Source organism: Mastacembelus armatus, chromosome 6, assembly GCF_900324485.2.
Source record: "Mastacembelus armatus chromosome 6, fMasArm1.2, whole genome shotgun sequence".
Classification (NCBI taxonomy): Eukaryota; Metazoa; Chordata; class Actinopteri; order Synbranchiformes; family Mastacembelidae; genus Mastacembelus; species Mastacembelus armatus.
The window spans coordinates 6976226-6989773 of record NC_046638.1 but is presented as its reverse complement, the minus strand read 5'-3'; the positions used below and the strand labels follow the sequence as shown (position 1 = coordinate 6989773).

Sequence of the window (13548 nt, the reverse complement as noted above, 5' to 3'; positions counted from 1 at the left end):
ACATTTACTGATTCTGTCTGAAATATATTATAGCATAATGAATATTTTGTGGTTTTGCACTGCTTGGCAGACAAAACTAGCAATTCCAGTGGCTGAGGCAGGCATTTTATAAATAATTAATTGAATAATGAAATGAGGTTAAATGTTTGGGAGTAATTAGTTGCAGCCCCTAATGTTCCCCTTAAATGTCAGATCTTTATGTGACATATGTATGTGAAATGTTTAATATAAAGTATAATGCACATTATTCCATAGCATTTTCTTTTAATTTGAGCATTTTTTAGCAAATTCAACATAGGGTCATCATCATGAGTTTGTGGTTGTTGTGACCCATATTATTATGAAACCTCAGACTGATTAGCTGAGACTGAATGTCTCACTGGGGTCCTGTAATGATCCGTGTCCTGTTGTTTCTCTGTGCCCTGTTTCTTTTTACAAGCTCTAATACCACAGCATGGAGTGGGCACAGGTACCAGTGGTATCTAGACTGGTGCATGTTTAACTGATACAGAGCACCAGCGCATGCATGCACTCCCTGTCTCTAAACAGGTTCCTTGCCTGTTTCACATTCTGCAGCATCACAAATGCTCCCCTGAGTTCAAAGCTGTGGAAAGTAGTTCAAAGCCGCATAGATAAAGATGCTATGTGATATGTCTTTTTTAATGTCTGGTGATAAAAGTAGATGACTCTCAGCTGCATTTTTTTTTTTTTTTTTTTTTTAAATGTGCCTCTGGCGACTCTGACCCCTTCTCACTTTTTCCTTGGTGGCTGCTGGTGATGCTTTCTCCCTGCATGGCAAGGCTTTGCTTGGCATGCCAATGAACTGTGTGCACTCTGTATAATAATGTCAGTGTCTGGTGTCTCTGCCTGTGGAAACTGCGTCTTTCTGTGTGTGCTTCATGTGTGGTGCAGTCTTTGCCCTTCTCCATGTTGTTTACAGGAAACACCCAAACCTCTCATCCCATTGCACAGTCTCCTTCACACCGCCCACCCCACAAGGGTACAGATACTGCTGTGATCTTAGTACACTACATGTCTGATTTGCTATATGAGTTTTCAAATTGCTATGTGTGAGACTACGAGGGTCTAGACTCAGTAATGCCAATAGCATTTAATGAGAGCATAACTGAATCAGAGCAATTAATTACCAGTTATTGGATTGTCCTTTGACCAGCAGACCAATCTTGATGGTTGTCTTTTCTCTTCTGTGCTCAGTGCAGCCTGAAAGTCCTTTTGGGAACGTTAGCTCCTCGGTGGGAGAGGATGGGGCCCTCATCAGCTGGGAGTACTGGGGCCCAGAGAAAAATATTTATGTAGAATACATAGTAGAAAACAGTAAGCAAAGCAACACACATTTATTTATTTCAGTTCCACTCATAGGTTGCAAGAGACTCCTACTTCATTTTTGGATTGTGCAGGTGAAAAGAAATATTGGCAGTCACATTGATATTGGATTCTGCCATAATGGACCCAGATGTGATAAACAAGGCTGTGTATGATTGGATTGCTAATTACTCAGTGCTTTTATTGACTAGAGTTGCGTGCATTTCCCATGGCAATCTCACTGGAACCTACGTAGACAGAAATCATGAAAAGCAGCACAAACATTTTTGTTATGCCAATTGATTTTGACTGAAGTACTCTCCATTGTTTTTATCCACCTGCAGTGAGGATGAAAAGCACTGTGTTGCTGTAGTATGGCTCTCTCGCACCTACTGTTTAATGATTTCAGTAATGGAATATTATAATCATAGATCCCACTCATTATAAAAATGCCATTATCAAAAACTTAAATTCATCATTTGAAGTTTATCATCAAACACATTTCATATTTAGCTCCTCACCACATGTACTGTGTATGTGTGGTGGCCCTGAGAGCTTAACACACTGCTACTTTCAAAAACACATGCAAATGAACAAAAGCGAATAAAAAAACACATTATCCACTAATTTGACATTTTAAATTTAGAAAAGAAGAGTCTAGAGCCATGCCAGGTACTCCGGGGCTGTACTTGAGGCACTGCAATAGCTAAACGCTAATGTTGGAATGCTAACTTCAATCAACCTCTGGGCACCATAAATAAAAAAATGTTATGGTAGTGTATGTAGTAGATACTGATATATTTTAGTCTTGACAAAAATGGTAGTCATAGTAACCAACATTGCAATTCCTAGAGCCACACCTTTGGGTGGCAGAAACACTGCAACTCACAAAACAGATATTAGTTACAAAACAACACATTTCTATTTTCATGTGTTTTCTCCAATGTGTTGCACTTTCAGGGCCACTAAAATAACTTCTACACAGAATTAATACATTTTTAGACGTCCATAATTCCATTAGTATGAAGTTTTTTAATCTAATATTGAATACTTTTAAATCTAATATTGACAGCATTGCTTGCCAAGTAATCCCATCCAAGTAGATGTCTTTTTCAAGTAATTAGTTCCCATGATGACATGACCTCTATGGCCCATTTGAAGTTCACTCCCTCAAATGTACCTGTCTTCATGAACGTCCCTCCTGCAGGTGAAGGTGAAGAGGAATGGCAGAAAGAGTTTGTGAACGGCTCTCGTAACGTTATGCTGAAGGGCTTAAAGGGGGGCCTCTCCTATAGGGTGCGTTTGGTGGCCAAAGGTCACCATGACCAGCCGCTCCACCACTCCGAGGAGCTATTGGTCACGGTCCCAGGTGAGGCAGTTCCTGGGTGGTTGCCTCCACCGTGGCCTGGCCTAGCGCTGTGTCATGTGTAGAATGTGTAGTAGTTCGTGCCTTGTGTAATTGTAACCCAGTTAAACATGGGTTTAACAGATGTGTTGTGGTCGCTCCGTATGTCAGACATGTACTGTAATGATATAGAGACCGTGCATGATCATGTTGTTGACTTTCAGTGTAACTAAGTCAGTCCTGTAGAGTTGGTGATTAGAAAAAAGTGGATATTGTTCTAATATAGAAGTTGATTATGTTTCTGATAAATGTTTAGTGTAATCTCCAACCTAATGTCACCCACAGAAACAGCACCCCTGACCTGTATGTGTTTGTGTAATTGTAACAGTCTGTGTGTCTCTCTGTGCATCTGTGATTGTCTTTCGGGGACACTTCCAACATTTCCTACATTTAGTACTAATGTGGATTTAATAATATGCTGCAATTAGCTTTATCCAGGACATTTCTAACTCGTCTAACATACAAGTTGTCTTTTCCTGTAACAACAAACAAGCACTTGTAAACTGAAAATTCTAACTAGTAGATAAAACGTGTCTGCTAAAAAAATATGTAACTCTGACATAATGCTCCATGTTTGTTTATAGATAACTGATTGTATTGTCCAGCAAAAAGATTGTCTACTAATAAATGTTCCTCTCCTCCTCTGGCCAGCTGTGGCAAGCAGACAGGTGGACATTGCCACTCAGGGATGGTTCATTGGCCTCATGTGTGCCATCGCTCTGCTCATCCTGATCCTCCTCATTATCTGCTTCATCCAGAGGAATAAGGGCGGAAAATATCCGGGTAAGTGGTTTTACAAACACTACCATGGGCACACTCACATACAGTGTAAACAAAAATTTGAGTTTTTTGGCAAACGTTAGATTTAATAGGATTTTAAGAAGAGATTTTACTTACGTTTAAAAACAGAATCATTTTCTTTGTACAGTAGTAATAACAGGGAAAATATTTCATCATAGCAGGAAAATTAAAAAAGAAATAAGAAAATTGTATTAAGAAATTGAGCTATTGTTTTGTGATATTGTGGGTAATGGTGACTGATACTGTGCAATACTGTGCTGTGGCTTTTAGTCACATTCAATCTAAAAATAGAGTAAAATGAACATGAGGAATATTAAAAACAACTATTTCATGCAGTATAAAATATTACACATACACCTTCACAATTGTTTCTTCCTCTGTTTCATTCACCACTTTGTCTAAATTGCAACTTTTCTCACCAGTCAAAGAAAAGGAAGATGCACACACAGACCCTGAGTTCCAGCCAATGAAAGAAGATGACTGTACTTTTGGGGAATACAGGTGAGAGAACGTACTCGGGCCTCTGGAGCCCCCAGAGCCCATTTAATTCATCAAACCATGCCCGTCCCAGCTTGTGCACAGATCTGCTCTTTCTGGCTGGGCTGGAGCTCTGCACTCCCTCCCACCCTTCAACCTTTACAGCTGGCCAATCACTGACCCTGGATCACCATTAAGAGAAATTCAAAACGACAAGAAGTGCCCCTCCATATGAACTCCTACCATCGTGAAGCACAACAGATTTTTCTTTTTCTTGGGTCTTGAGACATTCTGGTTGTTAGTTGTGTTGGACCCTTTTGTGTGTGTGTGTGCTTGATATGACATTGTGGTGCCATTTGAGAAGCAAAATACTTCAGGTTCAAGGGATTTAGAGGTTTGCAACATAAAAATTAACCCAAACATCAAATCCTATTCCAACTAATAAGCTACTCATAATACATTGTGTATACAGCATATATATTATTAACACTTTGCCTAGTGTATTGCTACTTCAATCTTGATAGTACTGAAAATTACTGAAACATCATTCCTGCTAACTTAGAGCAGTTATTCAGCTATGCTTGCTAGTATCTCCATTCTAGCCTGCTTCCCCAGTTGCACGCAGAAAAAGAAAAATGAAGCACTTTACTTCTGTATAGCTAGCATTTTTGAACATTGTTTTTTATAAGTCAATTTATAAGATGGTCTTGCTTTTATATTTTATATTCCTTTTTGTATTATGAATACATAAATCTGTTCTATGGATTTTATGCTGTGATATATACATATATATATATATAATTTGTGATATGCATGGTGTGACGATCAGATAAACATACTTGCTTTAGGCGATGATGTAATGGATTTTTTTGTTCATATATATATATATAGTTAAACAAATGCATATGGATCTAATATGAAATTATAAGCATGTTTGAGGGAAGCAATCATCACTCAGTGTACCAGAGCTGGTTAATGCTGTTTAATCAGCCCAGAGCTGTTGTTCAATAGTAATAATTCTTAAAGGCTAAGGCTGTTGATATTCAACATATTCATTATTATCAAACTCAATGAAAAGGCAAAACCAAAAATGTGTTAGTCTCTATGGAATACAGGAATAACATTAACGTTGTTGTTATATGGAATAACGTTTATCAGGCTTTGGAAACACATCGATTTATTCAGTGTTGGTTTTTGTCTGTTCTTGCGGTACACTGATAAGAATAATGTAGCCTTATCCTTTAAAACTCATGTAGTTTATGAAGATTAAACATTGCCCAATTGACACTGCAAAGAAACCTCCACAAAGGACACTGACTCAAAGAACATACAGTAGACAATAAATCACAAGGCAGAGTGTACAAATATTATAGTGCTCTTGTGAGACTATAATTCACATCCATGCTGTTTCATTAAGCTCAGCTGGAACTCTGCAGTTTGTCAATAAAGGCATTACTTAACTCAACTGAGCTGTTCTTGTTTGACTGCTGGAGGGCACGCAGTAAGTCCAGATTGTACATGTACATGGCGTATGTGCCTGTCCAGTTGCCACACATACACAGTACACAATCTTCTCAAGTGTGTGCTTAGTGCAATCATGTCTAGAAATGACTGTGTTGTTGTGTGGGATCTCAGCTGGATCTCCTCATCTGATCACAGAGGTGTAGGTCTCAGGAAAGGTAAGGGTGATGATGATGTGTGGGGAGTTGTGGGCTTTTCGTTCTGTAAGTCCAAGCATGTGAGGAGGGTCAGTGGATTGTAAAGTCACTGTGGAGAAAATTGCTCACTGTATACGCATCCCAGGTTTTCACAGCTGTCATCAAGTTTAATATTTGATCATAAAGCCCTCATTATGTACAGTCCACAGATCTCTTCTAAATCACTGATCTATGGGTACTGCGTTTTTTTTTTCTCCAGAAAATTCTTTTGCATACTGATTATCTTATATTTAAATTTAAGAACATTTTAGCATTATGATGGCTTTGTGATCTTATCTCATTGATGTTTAACTCCTGTATGTGGAATGTTTTCAGCTATCTGATATCCAAAGAAAACCTTCTTTGCAGATTTTCCATGCATTTTGCCAACTTGTGATTATTATCATGCTTGCTTTGGGGGATGTTTGGCTGAAGCCTTGCTTTCCAAGTTTTCTTCACACCATTGCCTTCTGTTTTTTCATCACAACCTGTCTTGAGGGGGTGGGTGCTTTCGTCAAACAACACATTTACCACTTCATATTTGGTTTCAGGGGGAATTTGAACAGGGTATGATTGCTTGAGCTTTATTCCCCTGTTGCCTGATGGAAACCAACATGATCATTCATAACTACTGTGTTTTTTTAGACATGGAGCAAGCCAAATTCAAGTGTGTTCTGTGCAATGGGTAGAAATGTTCACTGTTGCATATAAATGAAAGCTGCTGAGATTAATTTAAAAAGTAAACTGTTTAAAGACACGAAAAAACTTGTGATACAAGTAACCACTGGCAGCTCAGTGCTCCATCTAAAAAAGTGATCACTAATCTCCTTGTTGCATCTGTCACATCATCTCACCTGTAACACCTGCATGTTATTTTCTCCTTCAGTGACAATGAGGACCATAAACCGTTAAAAGGGAGCCGCACGCCATCTAATGGGACAGTTAAGAGAGACGACAGTGATGACAGTTTAGTTGACTACGGGGAAGGAGGAGACGGACAGTTCAACGAGGATGGTTCATTTATCGGCCAGTATAGTGGAAAGAGTGCCAGCAGGGACATAGCTGAGGGCCACGAGAGCTCGGAGGCCCCGTCCCCTATAAATGCCATGAACTCCTTGAACTCATTTGTGTAACCATCAGTCCTCACAGATCAGTATGAGATGCTGCCCTGACAGCTCAATCCACACATCTCCCAACACTGCATGGCTTTATGATCACATGCCCATTCCCAGTGCCACATGCGACACGTGATAAAACAGACAACTCATCAAAGACATTTATATTTTCAATGGAAATCTTTATGGAAAGGCTTGGAAACACGTAGCTCTGTATAGCTTAATCAGCGTTTAGCAAGAAAAAAGCTCAACCAGACCTTTGATTTTGACAGTGCATGACGAACCTGATATTACCTAAATTCATATATTAACACTTTGATATTAACAAGTGTTTCTTTTTTATTGTACCAGGAATCTCTTACAGACTATGCAGTGCTTGTCAGAACTATATTTGTTTTTGTTGTTAGATATTATACCGTATCATCTACTATGTTTAAGTAGTAATCAGTGTCTACAGTAAATTACTATTACTCCATGTATTTTTTGCAGGACAGAAGTTTGTACAAGCATCCGTATTTAATAATATGAGACATTCATATAATTCCATCATTAAAGTGCACAAGACAGATCATGTATATGTGTATATATATATATATATATATATATATATATATATATATATATATATATGTATATATATATATATATATATATATATATATGTATGTATATATATATATATATGTATATATATATATATATATATATATATATGAATTGAAAACACAATATTGGGTACAGCATAACACAGCATGTTTGAGATTGCTGCATTGATACATCCTCATCTGTCACCACTTTGTTGAATGATCCAACTACACCTATACAGGAGGAAGCTGAAATGCTGCATGGCATGTAAAATTACCTCATGACCTGCATGCAACCTCCTCTTATGATGCTTCACCTGAAGGTCAGTGGGAACCACTGAGGGTATGACAACTTGCCTCAGTCCCTGCAGTGCTCCATCAGCAGGTAGTGCCTTTTTCTTCAAAACAATGATTCAATTCTGAAGTTTCTTTCCAACATTCAATGACAAGAACAGACAGTAGTAGGACTGCAGAAATCACCCACGGATAAGATAAGATTTTTTTAAAAAAGGCATCTATAGAGAGAAAAAACTTCCAACGTCTTGAAACACAGGAATGGTTTTGATTCCCATAAGAAATTCAATTCATTGGATCAGAGTAGAACATTGTTAAAACCATTTTGTCTGCAGTTATGTACAGTACCTGATTGTATTTCTCCAGTGTTACAGTTCATGAATGTATGGACATCTGTGAGTGTATAGATGTGTGTGCGGATACAGGACGTTATTCAATTCCTATTAGGCAGAAACTGTTCACTTGTACTAACTAAACTTGAGGGCCTTTGGACGGGATCAAGATTTCTTTTTTCTTAACTTGCATCAAGTTTTATTTTTTTTATGACGTGACATATTTGTTGAATTTGTAAATATATTAAGTGACTGTACAGGAATAAGCAGCTTATGAAACAGGCAATATTGTGCATGGTCTGGTTTAATTTAGAGTATCTAGTATAGAGTAAAGAATATATATATATGTATATATATGTTCTTTATATTCTTGCTGTGCCCAGTGTAAATTGTACTGTAACTAACTTCACATTAGGTCAAACACATTCTGATTGTTTTCTGATTTGCTTGTCAGTGAGTTGCATAACTTTGGCACTGTACAACAACATTTAGGGTATAGTGACAATATTAATGGACAAGATTATATTATTCTGATTTTATTGGTTCTGCATAGCCCCAATATACTGCCAAAATGACGCTCTTTTCTGACAGTATTGCAAATGGTTTTGTATTTATGAAACAGATTTGTACTAACAGATACTTTCTTTGTCTCTATTTAAGTTTCTCCTTTTAGTGCAAGTATGAAATTCAAGCTACTGGAAATATAATGAATGAATAAAAAATTATCTGCTTTAATACAGATTTTCAGACTCTTCACTCAAAACGTCATTGCCCTGTCTGAATGAGTGATAATGTGAATGGAGTAAGATTCAATGAATCGTAAACACCGATTTTCAGTTGGTGAATGCTAAGTGTTATATAATTCACCATAAATATTCGTTCTTTAAAAAAATCAATACCACATGATAAAGATTATGGGCCTTTTCAAGATGCTTTGCTACAGCCCATTATATAGCTGTAAATAAGAAACAGTAAGTATGTGTTAAGCCAAGCTACTTTAGCTTAATACTTAAATTATGTATCTCTTTTCCTACCACTTTATACATATCTGTGGTGGCACTGTACCAACATCATCTCCTGCTGTACATGCCTTGGTTATTTATTTATTTATTTATTTATTTGAGCCAGTGAACATCAGCTTTTAGCCCTTCAAAACGTCATTACTGGGGCAGGTAAAACCAGGGGACAAATAAAAACCCAAACATGTACGTCTCTCATACTTCACTATTACTTCGTCAGATGTTTGGTAAGCAGTAACACCACCCAGCACAGTGAGCAGAAGCTGGGCCACAGTGGGAAAACAAATGCCTACACCTGCCTCAGTCACTTTAGTGGGAAACAGCTATAGAAAGACCTTATGGAACACGACAGTTGGGCTCCATCTTTTTGGTGCTCACTTGTGGCATTTCCACTTCCATTACAGTCACATTGTCAGGGTAATAACAAGAGAGCAGCCAACCATCTGGTGCATTATTGCACAGCAATAGTGTCAGGAAGCAAGAAGGCCTGATGTCTAGGTTCTTGGAAATAATTTCTCTCTCTCTCTGGCGAGGACTCTTTGCCATCTGTTCATTCAGGTAAACTAATTTCTTCTTCTGGGCAAAGTTGTTCAGGGACAGTTCACAGAATTGTTTATAGTTAAAAGTCAATTTCTGCTCCATATATCAGTGACTTGTGGTTGATGAGTTGTTTCTTTTCCGGATACAAAAAAGGAGAATTTTCTGAATGGTGAGTGTATCAGTGTGAAAAGCGGGTGGTTGGAATAATGCACACATGTACACTATTTTATCCAAAACAAACCACTCTCATTGTTGACAGCAATGACCTGAATGACCTGATCATTTGAAGCTACTAGATGATGATTCATCAATTTGCCTGTTTGACAGATTTTCCCTCTTGACTTTACTGCCATCTAGTGATATGAAGCACTTAGAGAGGAGGCTGAAATAAGCAACAGGCTTTTTTAAAAGCACTTAAGGGTAAATGCAATGCAATACACATGATTAAAACTGCCAGTAAATTGGTTTTTGATCATTTTATTACTTTAAAATTCCAGAAAGACGCAATGAAAATGTCTATAGAGGTCAGAGTTATACCATGCATTGCATTGTTGACATTCCCAACCCTCAGTTACGTAGGCTTCCTGTAAGAGGCATAGCGATTTATTTTCATGGCAACAGAATCACATTATTTGTTCTCTCATTGGTGATCATTCCCACCCAACAAGCAGCTGCCCCATTAGCCTTATGAACTCCACCCAACCCCCGTTCGGCTGTTCAACTCTGACCACTCCCTCCATCCTCAATCCTCAGTGGATTCATCCTCTGTCGGCTGTATGTCTGCCATAGGATCCATTATCCTTTCCCGCCTCTTCTGTGTCAAGCTCCTTGATGTACTGCTGGGCAGAAAGCCTGGTTTGAACTGGTGTACAGCTGCTTCTATGTCTACCTTCAGTCTGCTGTCAGTGTGGAAAATGATCATTACATGGTCTTGTTGTGATGTCCTGTTTCTAAACAACCTGGGACTTTTAAAGGACATCATTTGCATCCTAGATTGCATCCATTGAAAGAAGAGATCTTTCTATGTCTGCAAGGTTTCCACATTACCACATAATGCAGAATAAAGGATATCAGAAGCAGGTATTAGGAAAAGCTGCCATTTAGTTTGTGGCATTTTTTTGAGTGAGTACAGAGCTTCAGAGTGTCTGTTCTTTATATGTAAGAGGAAGAGCCTTTGTGCCATTATGTAAATTTGCCCTTTTCTGATGCTCTGAGAACTGGGGAGGATAATTGTTTATGATTGTTCTGTGACATTTCCATATGGCTGACGAACAGTTTGGTAACACACTCTCACTTACACACATACACATCCTCTGTCAAGACCAAGCTGTTTGGGGCCTGAAAGTGAAAACTTTGATGTAGGAGGGAAATCACCCTGTATAGTTTACATCATCTCTTCACCTGTGTTTCTCTCATTCCCAGGAGGCTGTTCTCCCTGATAGGGGGTGATGATGTAGGTAGATATCTTTGCACTACTGCAAGACTGAGTCACAGTGCTTTGTTCTATCAGTATGACAATTTCTATCAAACCCCTCCCCCTATTTATTATGATACCACCAGGATTATAACCCTCACCATACCCCAATTCCTATTCCCCATTCCCCATGCCCCCCCCCCCCCATGGAGATCATTGGGGCTAAATCACATTTACCCTCCCTCTCTCATCACCCCCTCTCTGTCTCCACTCCTCTGCTAGGCAGATAGATGACAGTCACCTATTCTTTCCACCAGACAGCAGGGTGTTTGCTGTTCCTCTTATCCACCCCAGAGACCAGTCTTGTAACAGTACTATGCACCAGCAGGATCTGTCTCTATTTGCACTGCCATGTTGTAAGAGGAACAAAAGTGTTTGTCTGAGGGTTGAATACACCTAGATCTTGGATAACCTGTGCACAAAATAATATCCTTTCAGGCGCTATATTATGCATCTCTATTTGTATGTCATAGAATATCCTCAGCATTACTGAATCCTTTTGACTGGGCTATTTTCTGTGGAGTGACATATTTTTCTAATACATGTCCCAGGGCTGAAATGACTTTCTTTTGTGTTGTGTGTTAACAACAGAATACTTTTTCATGAAAAGTAAGAATAATACAAAGCAGCCTCAGGAAAGCTGATATAGAGTTATAACCTTGATGTAAAGTCAGTTTCTGATATTGCTTCATATTAAAATAAACTACTTTGATATGTCCCCCCAGATTCATTCATAGGGGTTAAGTCTTTAAATTAATTCTACCCTGCTCCTTCTCAAAGATCCCTGCATTATTTATGGGCCGCTGCCACAGCAGATTATTATTTGCAGTGCGGTGTTTACATCCAAGATTTGGATCTGATCCCAGGGGATTGTGATGGTCTTGTGTTTGGACTGATACATGGGCAAGGCGTTGTAATTAGTAGAGGTGCCCTTTTGATATCTGCCTGATGAAAAACAGACTTAAAGCTGCCATGCAGGAGGCAGCCCTACTCTTGTTTTTATAATTCCCAAACCTCACTGCCAACAGTTTTTCTTTGAAATTAGTTTCAACTTCAGTTGCTACATGTACACATGCCACTGTGATCTAAAAAGTGATCCTTTGGGTCAAAAAGTTGTCAAAAAGGTGAATACCTGCTGGGGCTTTTTATCTTATTGGAGCTAATGACTAATAGGAAGCAGGTGTGTGGGAAGGTGTTTGCTCAGGTGATGGGATGGAGCAGCAGACACACTAAGGAAACCTGGAGGGCAGGTGGAGAGGTAAGCATAACAAAGTAACTGGGATAAGAAAAAATATAAGCCTGAAGGGGATTAATTGCAATCGAATTTGTTTTTTATAGGAAATGTATGACTAAAGTGCACACAGCCTAATTAATTCAAGATACATTTACTCAAGTACTGTAGCTATTTACGCAGCTTTAAGGAGGTTTTTTTTTTTTTTAGCCTGTTAGGTTTTATTTTTATGTCTGCACATTTACTGTATGTAAACGCCCAATTAAATACCCAATTAACAGCAGTTTCCAGCAACAAAGCTCTGATAAACTCGCTGTATCCTCCCTGCCTAAAACCAAATGGCACTAAAAAGTCAAGTGTTCGCAAATGGCTATGAAATACAGTGGAGCCGTTTTAAAGCCCCAGATATTTTTCTCAAAAGTTGTTATAACAAACTTTAAAAAATGAGAGACTTAACTTTCTCAGCCTTTATTTGATTGTCTGCTTGGTGTCAAACTAGGACACTGTTTGCTGCTGCTGTTCTGAAACATTAATGTAGTTAGCTTTGAGCACTGCACTGATCTGATGCTTGAAATTATTGCATGTGAGGAGAATGACTTATGAGTTGCAAAAACTGGTATAAAGAAAAAGTTTATAATAATAGCTAATAGTTTTTAATAAAGGATTTAATTAGGTCAAAAGAATAATACTAAATGATTCAGTTGCTGTCAGACCAATGTTGTGTTTGTTGTTAGTGTTAACTTTAAAACATGACATGGACATAAAAGCAGCAGTGATGAAAGCATGAAGCCAGAAAAATGCTCTGTTTCATGAGAAGTCCAACAAGAGCCCTACTGACATAATCAGCCCTTTTGATAATTACTGACAGTGGGGGTACTGCCTAACAGACAATACAGCCTTTTCCCCCCTACATCAAAAGCATAACAGAGTTCAGACTTTCCACTATTAGATCATAGTGTTTTATTTCTGTACTCCCCTTTTAAATGTAATTTTATTATTGATATGAATGGGCAAAAGGCAAAACCTACTATGAGTATAAAGTGACATTGATTAGTAGTAAATTCATTATTAGGAGCGTTGACTATCTGAGTGCTATTAAAGATTTTCTGACTTTTTAGAAATGTCTTTCATGTAATCCGCATGTGCTGGGGAGCCTGTGATGGAGGTACCCAGACGCCACTGTTGGAGCCACTCCTGCGGAACAAGCGGGTCTAGCGCCCCCCTAAGTTGACAGTCATAACCCTTCATCCAATCCA

At 38.4% G+C, this 13548-nt stretch overlaps 1 protein-coding gene across 8 annotated transcripts in view; it reads left to right on the top strand.

Annotated features, from left to right (window-relative positions):
* The window catches only part of LOC113132567 (neuronal cell adhesion molecule-like), a 62700-nt gene extending 55289 nt beyond the window's left edge, over nt 1–7411 (top strand). For 4 of the 8 annotated variants that reach the window (XM_033325239.1, XM_026310773.2, XM_026310774.2 and 1 more), the window contains 3 exons: nt 3380–3511; nt 3952–4030; nt 6590–7411. In XM_033325239.1, the coding sequence (XP_033181130.1) occupies nt 3380–3511; nt 3952–4030; nt 6590–6836 (458 nt within the window). In that variant the 3' untranslated portion in view covers nt 6837–7411. Of the gene's footprint in view, nt 1–940; nt 1001–1215; nt 1336–2530; nt 2693–3379; nt 3512–3951; nt 4031–6589 lie in introns of all 8 variants that reach the window. The other 4 variants (XM_026310772.1, XM_026310771.2, XM_033325238.1 and 1 more) reach the window with 2 other exon arrangements.
* The last annotated feature ends 6137 nt before the right edge of the window (nt 7412–13548 follow it).